We start from the raw sequence: 21,105 nt of genomic DNA, 5'->3' as shown, positions 1-21,105 counted from the left end.
ATAGATATAACCGAAGTACACTGATTAATATGAGCAACTTAAAAAAGCAGTGTTTCCTATCCATTCAGCATACTTTTGTCTTCGTCATATTTCATTCCACGCACTTTCTTTTACAGAATTCAAACAATGTGACGAAGTTAAAATACCAGAATTCGGCAACGTTTTAGAAATGTCCGCAGTGCACGTGACGTATAAGTGTCATGAGGGTCACCGACATATTGGCAGTGAGAGCCGCTTTTGTGTCAACGGCTCATGGGATGGTAGTAAACCGATATGTGAACGTAAGTGGGACAGCTCGTCAGAGTTCTGGGATTGAACTCAACCGAGCTCAAGTAGTAGTGGCTCTGGTGACAGACGACAAAAAATGTAGTAGTCCAAGCAATAATAAGTTCCGCCAATAAACATTTTAAAAGACTTAGTGCATTCAGAGGTCCTGAAGGGGTGGGAAGCACATTAAAACAAATAGTCTTCTACGAAGTGCTTGATACTAGTAGTAGTACTAGCTTTTCGTTTTCACAATCTGAATAATTCAATTACCTTTGCACCGTCACAGTTCTGACGTGCGAAGTTCTTCCCAGATTCCTATCCAATGGTTGGTCGAACGTAGCAAACATTACTTACGTATATGGTGACGAGGTTACCTATGGATGCGACGAGGGATATCGCCTGGTTGGTGGGACAAGAAAACGAATGTGTATGACTCGAGCAGTATCAGATATGACTACTTATTGGACCGGCCAAACGCCGCGTTGTACAGGTAAAGGAGGCCTCCCTGGGTGAGGAACGTGGTCATTTGAAAGATAATTTACTATAACTATAAGAAACACCCATAACGGGACATTGTATCACTATCTAACTCGAAATTTGACATTTTAATTTTGAATTGGAGAAACGAGAGACACAAGAATTTGTACGGTACATTCAAATGATGGGCATATGCATATGTGTCCGACAATCTTAGACATACCTATTTATTTAATGCCATATTTTATTGGTCTAATAAAAAAATCTACTCTAAGATTTAGATTAGGTAGCAAAGTATGTTGTAATGTCCAAAAAAATTGTACTCACTTCTTGTGTTTGGAAGACTTCCTCAGTAATGAATGGCTAGCCGATGGAGTGATCCATTGAGCTGATCTATCTTTCAGTGATAAAATGTCCGGATTTAAGGATAGAAAACGGACAGGCCCTATTCTCCGAGTCGACTCGAATTGGAAGTGAAGTTGGATTTCGTTGCTTTGCTGGTTACGATTTACATGGTTCCAGGACACGTCTCTGTCAGGCAAATGGTAAATGGAGTGGGACGTACACTACATGCAACAATCCAGGTAGGAAATTTACTTTGTTGCTTGCTACTGCAAAGGCTTTCAATATTATGGGGTTTTTTTTATACCCATTTCATAACTGTTGTCACAGGTAATGCAAACTCTTACGGTGGTTGCGCAAACGCTACAGGCGATTCAGTGTTGGTCAAAAGTGCAGAACGACAAGCGATCGAGTTGCTTTGAGGTCATCTGGTAGCGATTTGACGCTGTAGCATGTTACTTCTGCTGATCGACGGATCGGCTTTTCCGATAAAGTTAACACAAATTTCGCCAGAGAAGGCTACTAACACTGCCTAGAATGATGAATTCAAAATCGGCAGTGTGCGGAACTTTTTTCTAACATTTTGATCTTTGCCTTTCACATACTTTATTTATCGCAATGTAGAGAACTTCTGTCCTGCACCAGAAATCCCTCCTATGGCACATTTAATTGGCTATGATGAACAAAGAAGAAGCGAACCAGGCACCGTTATCACGTATGGATGTCGTTTTGGCTACGATCTTATCGGAGCAAGTCACCTTTCTTGTACAAGCAATGGCCAGTGGAGTAGTAGGGCACCAATTTGCCTCAGTAAGTTACATATTAATCTCTAACAGTTACTTTGCTGTTTGTAAACACCAAATCTGCTTGTGCATACTCTAAAGCATTTGGGAATCCGAAAAGAAAAAATGAATTAATTTTTGTCAACCAAATTGTTCCACATACCTTGGAGCAACTAACGTTTAATGATGTTATACACGATGATTTCCGGTAACTTCCGGTTGGTGTATGCCGTCACGTCCAGAACATTACCTCTCTAAATGAAGTAACAAGGTGACGTCATACACCAACCGCGGAAGTTACCGAAAATCACAGTGTCTAGCATCTCAAACAGCTGAATGTAAGTGGAATAACCGACCTTGGTTGCTCCAAGGTATGTGGAATAATCAGGTTGTTAAGAATAAATTCATTCTTTCAACTCAATCTGCTCTTTAAGAAGAGCAAAGTTAATACAGTTTTTAGTAAATTCTAGATTTGAGCTTCCTATTTTGAGATCTATATTACTCATGCGCTCTGTCATTATTTCCACATTCTCCACACCCAACAGCTCAATGGGAATATGATGATGCCAGGCTAGTTGGTCAACAATTGGGTCGATCCGCTAGTCGCTACAGAGATGAATTTCGAACCCCAAACGGTATGAAGTAATGGCCTCATATTAAAGCCATATTATAACATTTGCTGAGGAGAACGCCCTCATAATTTTTTTAAAATTCTGTTTTTACACGATTGCAATGTACTTTAGTCAATAAAGATACTCTGCAAAAATCAAGACTTTACGTGTTGTAGTTTTGTCAAAATCCGAGATTTTTAATAAAACGATGGAACCGGCGTTTTATTATTACGATGGAAATATTAGTCGAACACGTATGCACAGTATGTACACGGCGTGCGGGATACACATACACACACACCCCGAGGATCGGACCGTATTACAACCGCGGGAGTAACATGCATGGGCGCTAGTAGTAAATTCCAATTTTCTATGCTTTACCTCACTTGTTCGGCTCAAAATTAAAAGGGACATATCTGACAGTAAAAGCTAACATTTTATGGAAAATAAATACTAATCTATTTTTACAGAAATGTTATAATATGGCTTTAATCATACTAAACAGCATAACTCCTTTGTTTATAATAATAATAATATATATTGGTATCGATACCTGAGAACACTTTTGATTCACAACATCTTTTATATGGGTAACCCATCTGCTATGGTATTTCTACTCACAGTCACGTGCTGTTATTTTAAGTTATTTGTTTCCAAATTTGGGAGAAAATGTTTCAAAACAAATTGAAATCTTTATTGTCCGGCTATAATGTCGACATAAGAAATCTTACGAAATATAAATCGGAACGTAACCCAAGAATGATTGAAATGATTACAACATTTTTCAACGATTAATATTTTGTATAATAATAATAATAATAATAATAATAATAATAATAATAATAATAATAATAATAATAATAATAATAATAATGATAATAATAATAATAATAATAATAACAATAATAAAAACAGATTTAATATAGCGCCTAATGCAAATGTCTCTTGGCGCTTTACACAACCAGAAACAGACCAAAATATCTTAAACTACATAATAATAAACACAATTTTAAACAAGTACAATATAAGCAAAATGAAAATCATAATCCACGCCGCTCCCCATGTGCCAAATAAAGAAAACGAAGAGGCACGACAAAAGGCACATATGAAGTGACGAGAAGAATGAGTTTAGTACATCTTAATATTTCATAATAACAATAAGCACATAATGTTAATATACACAGAGTTTAAAATATAGAATTGCACTACAACCTAAAAATATCATATCGAGCACACCACCGCATGAAAACAATCAAAAAGCTGTGACAGGCAAACGAAAACATGGTAAAAAAACATGTATGTATGGACAACGTGTACTTTGTACATAAACATCTACCAAAACGTAATTATTCCCCTCTTCATTAAGAGATAATACAAGCGTAACTCAAAATCTATCCATCAAACTTTAAAACTGAAATAGCAAAAGGAAACGCGCTTTTGTTTAGCAAATTTTGATGCCTCATTTGTCTTTATAGCCCAAAATTTGTTGCCATGGTGAACCTTTGAATTAAAAAGATGCCTATTCAAAAGTAGCACCGAAACCCATTGAGAATGTTGCTTTTGTTGCTAGAGTGACTGGTCATCACTGGTCACCGCGGGTCATTCTTGACCAGTCATGTTGAGAATGTACTCATACTGCAGTTACTGTCCGTTTTCCTATACACAATACACAGTGCTCTCACCATTGACGCGTGACCCCTACAAATGATGTACGTTGTAAGAATGGGTACTTGCCTGGTTAACATCACTGTGTGAAAAATAACCAGTCAATATCTAAGGTATTCTCCAAACTTCTAGCAAATATATTTTTCTAACATGACCTAAAATTACAGCTAGGTTAGATGTTCAGAAATAGTCGCACTTTTGTAAAATATGAGTGAGGGCAAGGCATAGCTAGCCAACTCCCCGTGTTAATTGAATGGAGATTTGACCGAAAATATTGGTATCGGACCGCTCACTTCTGAAGGATGCCACAAAAAACGGTACAAGCTACATTTTAGGTATTCTCTGGCAATCATCATGATGAGTTTCTTTATATAGTATGCCGAAATTGGGTACTGTAGGTGATTGACAAAGGGTCGCACTTTTCTGATAAATAAGTGACAGTGAACATGAAATATCAGCGCCCATAAACCCAAGTTAGTAGCTAGTTAGTGGAGGCCGTCACGGGACTGATTATTGATTATTGAAGTGCCTTATTAATAGATACGCACGATTTAGGGCAAGAAAAACAAACCGGGACACTTTTGGAGACATCATCATCATCATCATCATCATCATCATCATCATCATCATCATCATCATCATCATCATCATCATCATCATCATTGACATCATCATCATCATCACTTTCTACATTTTTTCTAAACAACATAGGGCCTACCGTTTTAATAAGATTTTTTTCTTGAAATGCATGTAACTATAATTATTGTTTAGAGCGTGATGAAATAAAACATCACGATTTTCATCACAAAACGAATATAATGCATAAGAAATCGTTTGTTTTAGAGCGTGATGATGAAATAAAACATCACGATTTTCATCCCGAAACAAAGTAATACATAAGAAATCAATTTTTCGAAATAAAACATCAACATTGTCATCACGAAACAAAGTAATACATGAGAAATCGTTTGTTTTAAAGCGTGATGAAATAAAACATCACGATTTTCATCACAAAACAAAGTAATAGGCCCACAAAAGAAATATATTTTTCAAGAGTGATTGAATAAAACATCACGATTTTCATCACGGAACAAAGTAATACATAAGACATCGTTTGTTTGATTGCAATCAACCGCGACAGTTCGTCTCACACACATAACAATGCCCTGCGATCAAATAGGTTGATGACAACATTTGATTGAATGGACTGCACTGCGCCATGATTACGTGCACCGGTTCAAATCCTTTGTTTGGAGCCAATCAATAATTTCACGTACAGCCTCTATGCAAATTAGAGTTTACACACGCTGCAGCTGGGGTAATCGACCGAAGCTTGTTGCCGTTAGTGATCGAATGCATGAGCTTATTTGCTTTACTGAATCGATTTACTGGATTAATTTCCTGTTAACTGGGTTTAATGCCACAAAGGTCGAATCGCCTTTGCCATGGACCATGACTGCATCATGAATGGCACACTGACTTCAGAAGCTTTTAGTGCATCTTTTTCATTCAAAGAGTCGCTATGGTTTTAAATATTTAGCTATCAAGACAAATGAGGTATCAACATTTGCAGAATTAAGGGACCTGGAATGAGAGTTTTGAGCGTTTCGACAGTATTTTTTGTAGGACATGAGAGCACATCAGACGTATCGAATTGTATTCTGAATACGAAGAATGCCTTTCAGATATCAAATAATTTTCATTTTTTGAAATTCACGATATAATACAAATTTTATGACAAATTATTAAAATTTGATATTTTTCACATTTTTGATATATAACAGTCCTCGAAGTAAATTTTATAAATCTAATGATATATTCTTAAAGTGTATGTAGCTGGGAGGAAAAGCCGACGATCTTTCATATTGAAGATATGGATTTTTTTCCCAAAAAGACCAATTTGTTTTGGTGTTGGGGGAAAAAATCCATATCTTCAATACGAAAGGCCAAAATTTTCAATTGATCGTCGGCTTTTCATACCACCTACATACACTTTAAGTATAAATCATCAGATTTATAAAGTTTACTTCGAGTACTGTTAAATATCAAAAATATCAATTTTCGATCATATGCCATAAAATGTGTATTACAATGCAAATTTCAAAAAATCAAAATTATTTGATACCAGAAGGACATTCTACGTATTCAGAATGCAATTCGATATGTCTGATGTGCTCTAATGTCCCACAATAAATACCGTAAAACCCCGTCTACAAGCATATAGTGTGCTTCTGATGCAAGCTACATTAATCCACTCGCCATTATGGAGTTTGAGCAAATAAATTACGAATCCAAGCATATAGAAACAAGTACTATTTTAAGACCGATCTATTGTATTGGTATATTAACGCTTGCTTCGAATTAATTAAGGTTTTATAAAAAACACTATATATGCTTGTAGACGGGGTTTTACGGTACTGTCCAAACGTTCATACCCCATACCCTTAACCTGGGTTCGTTTTTGTTATTTCAGTTTTTGTCTCGTAATAAAGGGGGTAATTACTTTTTGGTAGATGTTTATATAACCTGCTACTTTCTTTGTCATCGCTTATATCTGCAACATACCATCTATTTCAGAGATCAGGAGCCCATGTCTATCAGGGCCGTGTCTTAATGGAGGGCAATGCTCAGCTATCAACAACAACCAGACGTTCTCCTGCAGATGTACTAATGGGTACACGGGAAACTTTTGTCAAACGCCTCGTAGGTCAAGTCAATTTTCATCGTGTGTGTGTCGATAAAGGGTGCATTTGTATTGTGGAGTGGCTGCTGGTGTGTGTAGGGTTTGTGTTAATTGTTGACGTTGTGGATGGGGGTGCTTCTGCGAATGTGAGTTACTAGTGAGTGTGTGGCTTTTCCTGTAGGGGTGGGGGTGTGCGTGTGATGAGGGTTGTGTGGGTGTGTATTTGTAGAGCTTTGTAAGTGTTATGGGTGGGGTGCTTCTGAGAATGTTTGTGTGATTTTGCTTGTGGGTGTGTGCGTAATTACGTTCATGTATTTTTACGGCGGATTGCGTAGGGTAGGATGTGTGGGGTGTGTGCATTTTTAGGGTGTTTCTGAGAATCTTTATGTGGGTTTGCTTGTTAATGTGTGGTGGTCTAACGGGGGTAATTAATGCCTTACTATATCCTTTGGGCTCGTTATTGACAGTGTTCATCATCGCTTATTTCACCAAATAATTATTATGACTTATTTCAGCTAGTCCATGTTTATCAACGCCGTGTCAAAATGGTGGTCGATGTTCAGATATTGACAGCAATCAAGCATTCTTGTGCAGATGTACTAATGGGTATACAGGAAACCTGTGTCAGACACCTCGTAAGTCATTAAATTATTCACTTGGATCGTATGAATTTGTACGTTGTAATTGTCCCTGATGTGTTCATCTGTAGAGGAATGATTTTGTGTCAGTGATAATTTCCCCCATGTGATTTAATTCAGCAAGCCCGTGTTTATCAGAGCCGTGTCGTAATGGTGGCCGATGTTCGACCATCAACAACAACAACCAGGCTTTCTCCTGCAGATGCTCCCATGGATATACCGGTAACAGATGCCAGACCCCTCGTAAGTCATGTAGTACCTTAGACCATAGATCATCTGGATGATCGAAGAACTATTCTTCGACTATATTATAAATACGCACGTGACCCATGGGCAAGACATACCAAGACCGGCAAGCGTGAGCAAATCCTCACACCATTGAAAAGGAAAGGAACTCTTCAGATAAATATCATCAAACATGTCAAATTTAAGTATTAATTGAATAGCAAAATTATTACACATGGGAAATTCCAAATTTGTAACATGTCAAAAACAACAAACAAAGTATTTGTCAAAATATTTGTACAAAAATATTTATCGACAAAAACGTTTACAATATAGTTGTTGAACAATACAAAGTTGAACAAAATAGACAACTGTGCTGCACAGTAGTCTCGTGTTGTTTACCGCCTTTGCATTCAAATGTACAAGAAGGCTACCGCTATGTAGAAGGTCACTTCGAGACTTACTGTTATGGCAGTGCGGGGTTGGTCACGTGCGTATTTATAAATACGTATTTATAAATATAGTCGAAGCATACTGTTCATCGTACGTGTATTTAACTTCAATGAACGGATGTGTCCATGTATTAAGGGGTAGGGGATATGTGATGTGTTGGAGGTGATGGGTTGCTGCAGTATTCTCTTTGGGAGCTGGGTAAGTTTCAGCTTTAAACTGTGGGTTACAATTTCTTCGTTAAGTAAAGATCAAGATGTCATTTCCCATACCACGTTTCAGGCCTTTAAAAGAGCTTTTAAGGGCACGAAACGTGAGAAATTAACGTTTTAGGGTTGGACTAGTTTGAAGATAAGCACACTTACCATACCCAATGGGGGAACTGTGCGCCTAGCACTGCATAGCTATTGGTGGAATAGGACTTACATAGGACTCAAGAAAGAAACCCCCACAGACTAAATTGATGCCCCACACTAATCCTGGTGCAACGGGAGTGTGATTGTTAATTGTTAATAGGCGTGTATGTGGGGCGAGGGTTTGTATGGGAGTATGCGTGGGAGTTTGGAGGTTTTGGAGTGTTCGTGCTTATCATCAGACTTTTGCGTCTGTTTTTTTTATTGTCATCGCTAATCATTCCTCCATTATACACGACTAATTTCAGCAAGTCCATGTCTATCAAATCCGTGTCGTAATGGTGGCAGATGTGCAGCTATCAACCGCAACCAAATATTCTTGTGCAGATGTTACAATGGATATACAGGAACATTATGTCAAACTCCTCGTAAGTCATTTTGTCCCGTTCAAATAATATTAGTGCTTTTTTAAATAAAAGTGGGGTACGTTTGCACGTCCCAGTCTAAACGTAGGTGCAAATGATGGGCTGCAAAAAACTTCAAAATTCTTGGTCAGCTAGCAAAAAATATGATCCGTTCCTGCAAAACTCAAACATATTAAAATGTTACATAAAAAAGCCTCAAAGCAAACAAAACAACCCCACACAAAAACACCAAATACACAAACAACTCCCACACATAGTCCTGATTGATTAGGTTGGTACATTAACCCATTTGAAAAATTGGTGTAAAAAGTGCGTAAATCTCAAAACGTACAGTGAAATTAATTATACTATATGTGTGTTATGTTATTCATAGTATGAAACTATATGTGTGTTCTTTTTATCGTCAATTTGTCATGTAAATTTAAGCTAATCCATGCGTATCATCGCCATGTCTTAATGGAGGCACCTGTTTAGCTTTCAACTCCAACAACATCATAGATTTCTTCTGCCGATGTTACAGTCAGTATGAGGGCACAAGATGTCAGATTGTTCGTAAGTTAATAGAATTCCGATTATTCCGTTTTTATTGTGTTTGCTTAAGAAATTACTTTCTGGGATCAGTCCATATTTGCTTTTTATTTGTCAATTTTCATGTTAGATTTTGAATACTTTAGTAAAACGATAATGCTGATGAACAAGTTCATTAGTCAATACGAATCACTTGCAAGTGTTTTTGTTTAACACTGCGGGAGTGCGGGGTATAACACCTCTTAATCTTAAACAAAAGAAGCGCCTCATCTTTTTCCAATCAGATGCTGAAAACTAATAGCAATGCCAATTTTACATGAAAACGACTGTATTTTGTAAATCTATCAAAAAACAAAAAAACAGACAAACAAACAAACAAAAAACCTTCTCCTCCTCACTTTTCCAAAAGGGCGGGGATGTGAAACGAATCTTAAATTTTATGTGGCCCAATACAGTATAATAATTATTTGGCAATTGTGTAGGAAGAGGACGTGTGTGGAGTGAGTGAGTATTTTACTTTTCATTTGACTCAGTTGGGGCACACCGACATCGCCTGGTTAATAATTACACTGTACATCAGAGACACTAAAATCAATACCCGGGATCGATACACGTGAATGTGCTATGCACGATTTGATATTCAGACGATAAATCTTTGGATACCGGGGTAGAAAATGATGAATATCTCCCGTAATTTTTTTATTCTAAAGAAGCCATATTTTTTTGCTTGCACTTGAATATATGTGTTGAAAGGATATGAAAATCGTTAGCTTGCGTATTGAGAAAGAACCGTGCGTATTAAGGTCAAAAACTGACAAAAATTCTGATTTTATATGTGCCTAACTATAGCGCAGCGTAGGCCACTCGTGGAGGCAGTCTAAAAGCAGATTACCTCGTGGCGTATACCATGCTCACTCACACACACAGAGGTCAGTCACCAGGCTATTGTCAATAGCCTTAGTCGGATGTCCCTTGGCCCATTATGCGTCTCAAAACTATTAAACAGGTCAGAAAAAATGTCCATGCGTGGCTGTGGATTCAACCTACCATGGTGATTTCTGCCATGAAGATATCGGGGCGATGACACTGTGTGGTGTGTACTTGTATACAATGTATGGGTTTAATTAACTTACGCACATCCAGCTTTTGATCTTAAGGCGATATAATACCCCGATTTTCATCAGTACCCCTCTTCCTTTTTTTCTTGCAAATTTATAAAGTACATATATATGTTTATCACCTCATGTCCTGAACTTATAAAATATATCTACATATAAAGTGACTTTCAACCATTTTAGTAAGTCATTTTTAGCCCTATATATTTTTTGTTTACTGTAACCTAGTAACTCAGATCTGTGTTTCATAACAAACCATAATTTATTCTTTACAAAATGTTCAAGTAGAGTACATGAATAGAATACATTAAATCCTTTGTTATACTCTCTATAGAAAATCTATAGTGGTGCATGCAAAATACCTACCATGATATAACACTGAATAAATTAAATAAACACTTATACAATGGATGCATAGTCATTAGTTGTTAGGAGAAGAAAAGGCTATTAGGTCACCGTATGTCAGGTTATAGGTCAATTGGTTCAGGTCAAATTTAAGCATCAATTTTGAATACACATGTGAGAGTCTGTGATATCATATGAGGCATAATTTTGATATTCTGTCTTTAACTGAAGTGAATGGTGGATATACTAATATACCTTGGGATGTAAATGGTGAGTACAATTTAGAATGCCTAGTTGAGACGGATTTCACAAATAAATATAAAATAGTTACCAAAATCACAAAAGTTAAGCTTACGGAAAACTACCCAATATGGTTGTATAGGTGACAAGAAATACAATTTTTTTCATCATTGCTGTAGTATGGTTGTTGTAACCTGTTACCTATATGGCTTAATTAAGTTTCAGTGCAATAATGTCGCAAGTTAAAAATACAAAATATAGCTCAACATTGAAAATAGAAGCATTTTAACCAGTTCCTTTTTGATAGTTGTGGAGCACCAAGTTCATGAAGTCATAAAAGAAATCAGGAACCACTTATTCCCATTTTACATATCAACTTTATTTCCCTAATGTGTTAGCAACACATATCCAAAATTTTAACGAAATCCGTTGATAGTAAGCTTTCCAAAATGAAGTGAATTTAAATCATCAGTGATGTACCTCCTTTTGGCTTCTATCTGTAAAAGCATGTAAGCTACATTGATACCGATACCACCAATAAAACGAGAAGATTTGCCCCTTCATTTTGCATGGCACTTTGTCCAATTTTTTTTTGTAATTTCTTCACAAAATGCAAAAAAATGCAAAAAAAAATCAATGGGTGTAGTACCCCCCTTAAGCACAGACATTCACTTTTGTCATACTGTCATTTTTTATTTACGTAATACTGCCTTTAATCCCAATATATTTGGGTACAAAACCTGATGCTCCAAGTGGAGGTTAATTGTAGGTTAATAAATGTGTATCACTTGTTGGGAGTAAAAGTGTCCAAAATAATGCACGCGTACTGAGATATTGATGCGTCTAATTCACGAGCGCCCATCACAACTATAGTATCCCCATAACGTCATCCGCATTGCTATATTTTTCAGGAAATCCATGTTTTCCTGATCCGTGTTTTAATGGTGGCCAATGTTCAGCTATCAACAACTACCAGGACTTCTCATGCAGATGTACTGATGGGTATAAAGGAAACACGTGTCAGACATCCGGTAAGTCAGTTTAAAGCTTATCATAAAGTAGCTAACAAAAATAGGTACTCGGTTGCTTATAAACAGCAGAATGCTTGAATTCGGTGTTTAGAGCTTGCAAATTCTATGTATTTATCTTGATTTGATTTGACCATTTTGCGTAACGAACGAGTATACCAGCTACCTGGTTATATTTTGGATTCTTAAAAAAATAACAAAGCATTTCCCACAATTTCAGATGGTGGCAGTTGGTGGAATTCGTTCGGAAGTGGGGTATTTCTTTCAGTTGCAAACACAGGCCTCAATTTGAACGAACACTTAAATGTTGATGTTTCACATGTTAATATTGATGTTTCAGATGGTAAGTACAAATATTTCATGATCAAAATGGCAAAATGCCCTAAACTTTCATTTTATGCTGACATTTGATTTTCAAGTTGCCATGATTGTCTTTTTCATATACACATAAATATCAATATACATTGGTATACTTTTGATTTCAAATATCTAAAAAATTTTTTAGTTCATTGACTTTTTTAGTCAAAATCATCAAAAGAATGCATTTCTCCCAAAATGTTCAAACGGGATCTTTCCGCCAACCCGCCAGGACTACGTAGTAAATAAATACATTTGTAAATACGTAGTAAATAAATACATTTGTAAATACGTAGTAAATAAATACATTTGTAAATACCTTAGCCTTTAATAAAAATGAGACATGCAGTGACATGCATGATTTGCCGGATGACATTTTGCAAATGAGCATCTAGGTCTTCTTCAGCTAACTCTGTTTATATAACTGCTTTGTTTCATATTATTGAAAACATTTTCATTTGTGAGTGTGGTGTTGGTGGTGTGGTGAAGGCGGAGTGTATACATAACTTTTGAGTCGCGAATGTATGTAGTGATTTGTGAGTGAACTTTTTTCGTTGACCAGCGTAGAAGTGTGTATTCTATATAATGTAATCACGGCGATGTCAGGCTATTTATAATCTATACTAAATTACTGAGTTTGGCGAATTGGTAACTTCTACGGCTTACATTATTTCGGAAAACGGATTTTTGCGTTGCGTAGAGTAAGGTTGTACGCAGCCTAATAAAACATTATATTTTGTTTTTGTTTATGTTAAGGGTGTCAAATTATGTTAATAAGTTTCAAAAGCACTGAAAGCTCCCTGCGAGCTAAATATTTTCACACCAAGACAATACACTAATGTTGACATAAGACGTATGTCCTGTCATCGGTCTGAAGATCATATGCCTGTAGTATGGATACGGTCATTGAATTAACTATTATACCTCAGGCATACAATATTTATTTGGCAACCTCAAACCCAATCAGTTTTTGTCACCAAATAACTATGTCAACATATCCTTTTGGAGATCAAAACAAGGCAAACATTGAACCTGCTGATGGTTTGCAACTTTTATCAACATAGGTCTAATATCAACAACGATCTGGTACATGATATGGTTCGATATTCGATATTCAAAGCTAGGCAATAATTCCACGTAGTCCCGCAGATTTCATGCTACAACAAATTTGCGGGTCAGTGAGAGACCCAGGCCTGATCGTCAGACCCCGGTCTACCACGGACCCGCTTATTTCTCGTAGCACGGGCGCTGGGCAAAAAATATATGTTTTACGAAGTCAATAATTTCTCTATACACATGTAATTTCATCAGATCCATGTTTATCAGCGCCATGTCTCAATGGTGGCAGATGTTTAGTCTTAGGAGACAACGAAGCATTCTCCTGCATATGTTCCTCTGGGTATGCTGGTAACCGGTGTGAGACACCTCGTAAGTTACTTTAATATTTGGATCGCACGAATGTGTATGTGAATTGAGAGAGTTATGGTCAGTGGCGTAACCAGCGCTTTTTCAGGAGGGTGCAAGACAAATCTTAAGGGGGGGTCAAACATGGACGAAAATGGTCAAAAATGGTCTAAAAGTACAAAAAGGCCTAACAATCGGGGCAGCGCACTGGGTAGGGTGTGTGTGGGAGGAGATGTTTTGTGGGGTACAATTTCTTGGGTATAAATCATGGTTCCCACAAAGAAAAAATAGCTTATGACCCATAAGGTCTGAAACGTGCAGAAATGCTATTTTAGAGGTACTTCATGGGGGGAAGGGTGGGGGGGGGGGGGGGGGGGTTGTAAGGTGGGTGAGTGTTTAAAAACGTCCCCCACAAACTATTGGTGTTACGTTTTTTGTACCCCACAAGAATGGTGAAAGATCCACTTGCCTATTCACATAATGCTGGACCACAAGAATCCTGGTGTAAGTAGGGGTGGGTTGGTGTTTGTTGGAGTGAATGGCTTTGCTTATTTGTCTATGCTCAGTGTGAGATGGGGTAGATACATTAGGCCAAATAAAAAATAAACATGTTTCACGTCCCCTCCCGCTTCCTTTTTTGAGGTTTCCTCAAATATATTTTTATTTTTGAAATTCAGTTATAACTTTTCAAAAAATATGTCTAGGAAGTTGTGATGCTTTCTATAGCCTAGTTAAGATACAAGAAACATTTTAGGAAGGTTTTGTGATCATTAGAGGGGTGCAACTCTCAGAACAACAAATAAAAAAGGGCCGCCTCCTTTTTCCCGGCATTATTGTATACACTAAAACAGCTCTAAGTATGGGTATTTAAGCTTATTTACAGCAATTTTGCGATAAAAAATAGAAAATAAAAAGCCCCCTCTTCCTCCTTTTTTTCGAAAACCCGGACGTGAAACATGTTTTATTTTTTACTTGGCCTTATTGATTATTCATTTCTAGTGTGCATGACTCATTTCAGCAAGTCCATGTTTGTCAGTGCCATGCCTTAATGGTGGACGTTGTATAGATATCAACAACAACCAAGCTTTCTCTTGCAGATGTGATAATGGGTACACAGGAAACCGATGTCAGACACTTCGTAAGTTGGTTTTTGTTTTGTGTGCGGGCTGTGTATGTGAAGTGCGGGACAGATTATAATGACTTGACTCGAATGAATTGATTCGACTCGGGCTCGACATTTTAATGTCCTTAAAAGGACTCGAGACTCGACTGAGTCTCCAATACCAAATACCTGGAAGTCTAGGACTCGGGACTCCATTTACTTGACTCAAAACTCGACTTTGGCAGTCAGTCTTTCTTTTCATATGTCAATTTTGTTCCACAAAATCTACGCCGCAAACCTACTCGCCTACTCGCATGAGTTTGTAGGATAAACGTTCATTTTTTTTTGGTTAAAGTATTAGAACGTCCACGAAATATAAAGGTTTTGTGCAATTTAAACATTCAAACAGGTCCTATCGATTTAACATAAAATATACCAAGGTCATTTGTTATTAATTAAGATCAGAGGACAGAAGGATTATAACTGACAAGGGAGGGCAGGTCTTTGCCTTTGGTGCGAGAGGTCCCGGGTACAATTCCCCGCTCTCCTCGTGGTTCATATGGTATTGGCGGGGCACATGATCCATGATAAAAGACCTCGTTATAGTCGTTTCCAATCAGGCTAAAGCCCGATTGTCGACTACACTTGCCTGTCCTGTAAAAAATACCCCGATCAGCTTTCTACGGCGACCCCCTTCACCAGGTCACTTGCGCCTGGCCGAAGTTTCATCATCGATATCTCCAAGATTTCAGCTGTTAATGCCTAGATATGCTCGACATAAAAAAATCTAATGGCAGCGTATCAAAATAACGGCGTAGAAATGGCGTAAATAAAAGCAAAAAAGTCGTCTGCTTTCGCATGGTCCTCTTAGCTTTCGGTCCCATACCAAAATAGCTTTAGTATTACCGCCAAGCAGTTTATACGGGTTGTGTATAATGGTGATCGGAGAAAGTTGCACAGATGATGAGTTCCTTGGCAGCTAGCTAAGTACCCTAGGTAGTCTAAAGGTGTCTTCCAGGGAAAGGACGGTACATCACCGATGTTATCATGTTGGTCAATACATCCAGATCTCCTAGTTTTCGGGAAAGGCGTATTCCCATAGTCCACTATGGACATGATGGATGACATATCGCATAATATTCGCATTAGCGTAACAGCTTTGGCTTTGTTTGACCCTCAGCAGAAAGACTTTCTGCGCAAATGGCAACGGCTAGATCCGGCACATTGAGGTCGGTTTCCCAGCCATCTGAGTAAATGGCTCGCTGGATGGGAAGTCAGTAATCATTTCATGACAAAGTCCGTCCGACCAACTGCGGGACTAACCAAATAGACATGAGATATAATATGTCCTAGGAAGGCTAGTTCGGATATAAATATAACGCACGGGAGAAGAATACATAACGGCAAATAGAAATAGGCACCAGAAGTTTATGGACGAATAAAGCATGATTTGGTTTTACCAGTAATTCGAGTTATATCTGGTTACATCGAACATCTATCCGATTGAGTATTCAATTCATCGAAAAACGGATGTTGCGATAATCATAGACAATATCCCAGCTAACAATTTTTCGTTGTTACAACGTTGTTTAAAAGTTATATAAAGTCGTACAAACGTAATATATGGACGTTGTAAGTACGTAAATCTGTGAACTCGTATTCGTGTCGTGAAAACGTTATTCCCGAACGTTAATGCAACGTCATTGTGGCGTTGTTTCGACGTCAAGTTGTGAATGTCAAAACAACGTCACTATGACGTTATATCAACGTCCGAAAATCACAACACGAATACTAGTTCACAAATTAACGTAATTACGACGTCCGTAGATTACGTTGTATCGGGGTCAGACGATGACATTTACACGGCGTTGTAATAACGTACTTTATACGTCGAAACAACGTCATAAATTTGCGTACTAACGACGTCCGTAGATGACGTTGTATCTGGGTCGGGATCTGGGTCAGTTCATGACGTCGAGACAACGTTATTTTAATGTCTTAAAAAACATTATATTAACATCCGGCAACAATGATGCTCAATCGCAAAAAGGAGAGCGTATAAAAATTTAAAGTTAAGAACTTCAGGAATAGAAGTCGTTACTTTGAGTTTCACGCCTAAAGGCGACACGATGAGAAAATTTTGGCTAGACCACAAACTCCTTGGAATGGAAGAATTTACATTCCATGGTGTCAATATCTAAACTATTTTTCAGATACGTATTTGTGTAACGTTTTCTGAACGTATTATTCAAACGTTGTCACCAGGTCTGGTCAAACATTGCATCAACGTCGAAACAACGTCATAATGATGTTATATCAACGTCCAAAAATCAACGTCGAAAATAACGTTGTCACTACACGAATACGAGTTCACAGATTTACGTATTTACAACGTAAACGACAACCTAAGTTTAACGTCAGCGAATGTCGTGAAAACGTAGTGTGTTAGCTGGGATGTGTACTTTTATCATATTTTATTATACATTTCAGCGAGTCCTTGTTTATCTGATCCGTGTCTTAATGGTGGTCAATGTTCGGCTATAAATAACAATCAGGACTTCTCATGCAGATGTACTGATGGGTATAAAGGAAACCGCTGTCAGACACCTCGTAAGTCATTATTGTTTGTGTGTGTGTGTGTTTTTGTGTAGGGGTGGGTGCACTCTACGCGTGGGGGTGTTTTATGTGAGTTGGAAGTGTGTTGGGGTGGTCGGGGTGTGCGTGTACACAATTGTAGGTGTGTGGAAACTCAGGACGATTTGAAATGGGAGCGAGAGTTTATGTCACAGCGTTAAATGGTAAGACCCATCTTTTTCTCGTTACATTGCGATAAACTGTGGAAAAGGAACCAACCGTTGACCGCGAATTGGATGCGTCTGAATAAATTTGGGTCCATATTTGTGTATTGTTTATTTGATCTACGTTTGGGAGGCCGCCTTGTACCAGTATGCATAATGAATGTATTTGAATTTTGAGTCGTGTTTAATTACTAATTTCCATTGTGACTGATTTCAGCAAACCCGTGTTTATCAAATCCGTGTCTTAACGGTGGTCAATGTTCAGCTATCAACAACAACGAAGCTTTCTTCTGTGCATGTACCAATGGGTTAACAGGAACCATGTGTCAGACATCTTGTAAGTAGTGTGATTGCGGAATGTGTTGTGTGTGTTCGGTGTGTGTGTGTGGGGGGGGGGAGGGTGTGGGGCAAAGGAGTTTATGGGGGTGGGTGCTTGTAGGGGTGTTCGTACGTCTGTGTGGGCATATAAGTATATACCGTAAAATTCCGTCTACAAGCATATATATGCCTCTAAACGAGTTTTTTGGCACAAGAGACAAGAGGCAGACACTCTCAACAAAAACGTTATTTGGAGTTTGAACAACTATATTACTGATAAAGGCGGCTGTACAAACATGTATATTTGTAAGACCAATCTATTGCGATGTTTTGAGAAGGGTATTGGCCTTTCATATCTTTCGTTAAAAAAAACCTCGTTTAGAGGCATATATGTGACGTGTCATGTCAAAAGGAGACACTTTTGGGCAGGTTATCAATTTTGAGGTTTTTACATATCTTAAATATAGAGATATTTTGGTCCACAACGCTGTTTCCCCCAATGAAATAAGCGAAGATATTGAGTTTATAAGTTATGGTATTATAAAATTGGAAATTGAGATATCGGCCTTTAAAAATATTATTGACAATGTTGAGAAGTAGCAATTACCTTGAAAAATGTCTTAAAAAATACAAGATGCCAATTATATTCTGGTCTGAAACTATCAGACAATAATTATTTTTAACATTAATAACATCACAAATTTGCAATAAACCCAAATTGTGAAAAAATCACCCCTGGGCAGATTTTTGACTATTTCTCCATTTATGATCCTGCCCAAAAGTGTCTCCTTTTGACATGATACGTCACATATGCTTCTAGACGGAATTCTACGGTATGTGTTTTTCATTGTACTAGTGCCTTCATATGGCGCTCATTTTGTAACATTGACCAACGACTGAGGGGGCACATCACCCCTCAGACACCCCTTGCGTCGCGCACTTATACATGGCAATCAGCTTTTGATTTCCCATCGGGTGTTCTGTCTTTGGTCAGTGTGTATTTACGGTGCAAAAAACGTGTGCTCCACGCTCGGGATATGAAAGTTAAAAGCCTATTTGAAAACAAAAACTTTAGTTCAAAAATTGATGTGATTACGAAAAACCCGCGATTATTACCAAATTTACTTCATATTATTTACCAACCCTTTACGCTTACTTCACCTCAAAGGGATCAGCAGAAGGAAGGTATGGATGTGGGTAGGGTACTAAGCAGAAGGGATCGCAACAGCCGCACTTAAATGCAAACCAACTATGTGGACTGTGTTCTCGAGATCATCAAGCGTGAAGAAGCGGAACTTGACGAAACTCCCTATTCACCTATGAGACGAAATCTGACAGAAGGCATGTCAAAATTGTCCTAAAACTTATACATTGCCGATGCGGGTCACAAGACTAAAAGAACGCAAATCAGAATGTGTGAAAGTAAATGCTAAGAGTTTCACCAGGTTAAAAGTAAAGGCGTCGGCTTCAGATATACATAAGTCTGCGTCGCTTGCAGATATATATACATAAGCCTTCGCAGAACATGTTACCCATTCAAATAATGGAATTTGGTAGGAGGAGGCTCAGGTCATATAGATGTGACCAAACAACACGCTGGCTAAAGGAATCAATCTGGATCAGAAACCACTGGCCAAGATACCACGAATAAGGAAGAGCGGGCTTACAAACTGGACAAGTTTTGTGATATCATCGAAACCAGTGTTGCCGATTCTAAATACATCTAGAAACATCAGACCAGAGTGAACAATATTTCTGACTGAAATTGAATATGAATTACATAATGGATATGAAAAAGTGCCACGATTACTATCATGACAAATTTGCTTCGTGGCGTTACGGACAACATTTGAAAAAATTAGTACACCTAAGAACTCGAGAATCAATTCCGTAAAAGCTATATTCTTGAACATTACTTTATAGATGGTGACGGACTTTTGGAAAACAAGAAACCAGTTCCTGGTGATTCACTTGATGTCTACTTTGTACTTGACGTGTCTCGAAGTGTTCGGAGTGGCGAACCCCCTTTGTATGTTGAAGCTATCAATTTTGTTAGAGCATACATTGACAAGGTCAGTACTTTAAACTAATAAGTAAATTTTTCATTGTTGTACAGAGTATCTTGACTATCATGAACAGCAGGAATTATGTAGGGACGGTGGAGGTATAAAAGGGCGCCTGTTGGAAAATAGCACGTCCAGAGACACAGTAGCCCGTCTGGACATTGGGTTCGAACATGACCTTTTTAAAGTGAGGTCTTTGAGTGAGAGCCCAAAAAGTCCCACAGTAGCTACGAAAATTGAGTTTTTAGTCTAAATGGCTTCAAATGGCTTTTTTTTTTCAAAATAAGTAACAAAACGCAGTAATAAATGATGAAAAACAAGGGCCTTTGGGGGTGAGAGCAATGTTGAAAAACGGGGCTCTTGCACAGCCCTATTTACGCGAGTGCCGCGGCGGTGTAAGACAATGCTAGACACAATAGTACATGCGAGGATCGTAAACAAAGGTTGCGAATCTGAGATTATCAACGCTCGTGCAAACTGCTATAAATTATAAATTGATGGAAAGAAAAATTCCGATGAGAACCATCGGAGAATCTCTTGGTTAAAATATTAAATCACTTGCCATTTCACGCGTTTTTTCGTGTTTTCATAGGTGGGTATATCCCCAGTGATCACTGGAGGAGTTCGGTATGCTGTCGTAGCATATGCATCGATGTCTACGGTTTTAGTTCATCTGACATCAGACACGATCGAACGTGTACATCGTGCATTGAATGAGATTCAACGTGTTATCACTTCAGCAGAAGAAAATCTCGGTAATGTGACTTTTTTCTAGGTCTTCCAATATTTCCTACCAAAATACAGGCACAAAATACAGGCACCTTTGTGCCTAATTTACAAGTATGTTATATAAATCCCCCGGTGTATTTTATTCCTCTACCCACACATT

At 37.9% G+C, this 21,105-nt stretch overlaps 1 protein-coding gene across 2 annotated transcripts in view; it reads left to right on the top strand.

The window, feature by feature from the left end:
• Positions 1-21,105, top strand: part of LOC140149070 (uncharacterized) — a 72,161-nt gene that overhangs the window by 11,369 nt on the left and 39,687 nt on the right. For both annotated transcript variants that reach the window (XM_072171228.1, XM_072171227.1), the window contains exons 4-21: positions 117-281; positions 554-757; positions 1,149-1,328; positions 1,711-1,896; positions 2,414-2,503; positions 6,722-6,847; positions 7,343-7,462; positions 7,586-7,708; positions 8,802-8,921; positions 9,345-9,470; positions 12,058-12,177; positions 12,395-12,517; positions 13,843-13,959; positions 14,954-15,073; positions 17,528-17,647; positions 18,053-18,172; positions 20,077-20,225; positions 20,809-20,971. In XM_072171228.1, the coding sequence (XP_072027329.1) occupies positions 117-281; positions 554-757; positions 1,149-1,328; positions 1,711-1,896; positions 2,414-2,503; positions 6,722-6,847; positions 7,343-7,462; positions 7,586-7,708; positions 8,802-8,921; positions 9,345-9,470; positions 12,058-12,177; positions 12,395-12,517; positions 13,843-13,959; positions 14,954-15,073; positions 17,528-17,647; positions 18,053-18,172; positions 20,077-20,225; positions 20,809-20,971 (2,472 nt within the window). The remainder of the gene's footprint in view (positions 1-116; positions 282-553; positions 758-1,148; positions 1,329-1,710; positions 1,897-2,413; positions 2,504-6,721; positions 6,848-7,342; positions 7,463-7,585; positions 7,709-8,801; positions 8,922-9,344; positions 9,471-12,057; positions 12,178-12,394; positions 12,518-13,842; positions 13,960-14,953; positions 15,074-17,527; positions 17,648-18,052; positions 18,173-20,076; positions 20,226-20,808; positions 20,972-21,105) is intronic.

Source organism: Amphiura filiformis, chromosome 3, assembly GCF_039555335.1.
Source record: "Amphiura filiformis chromosome 3, Afil_fr2py, whole genome shotgun sequence".
In the NCBI taxonomy this organism is placed as follows: Eukaryota; Metazoa; Echinodermata; class Ophiuroidea; order Amphilepidida; family Amphiuridae; genus Amphiura; species Amphiura filiformis.
This window is presented reverse-complemented; position numbering and strand designations above follow the sequence as displayed.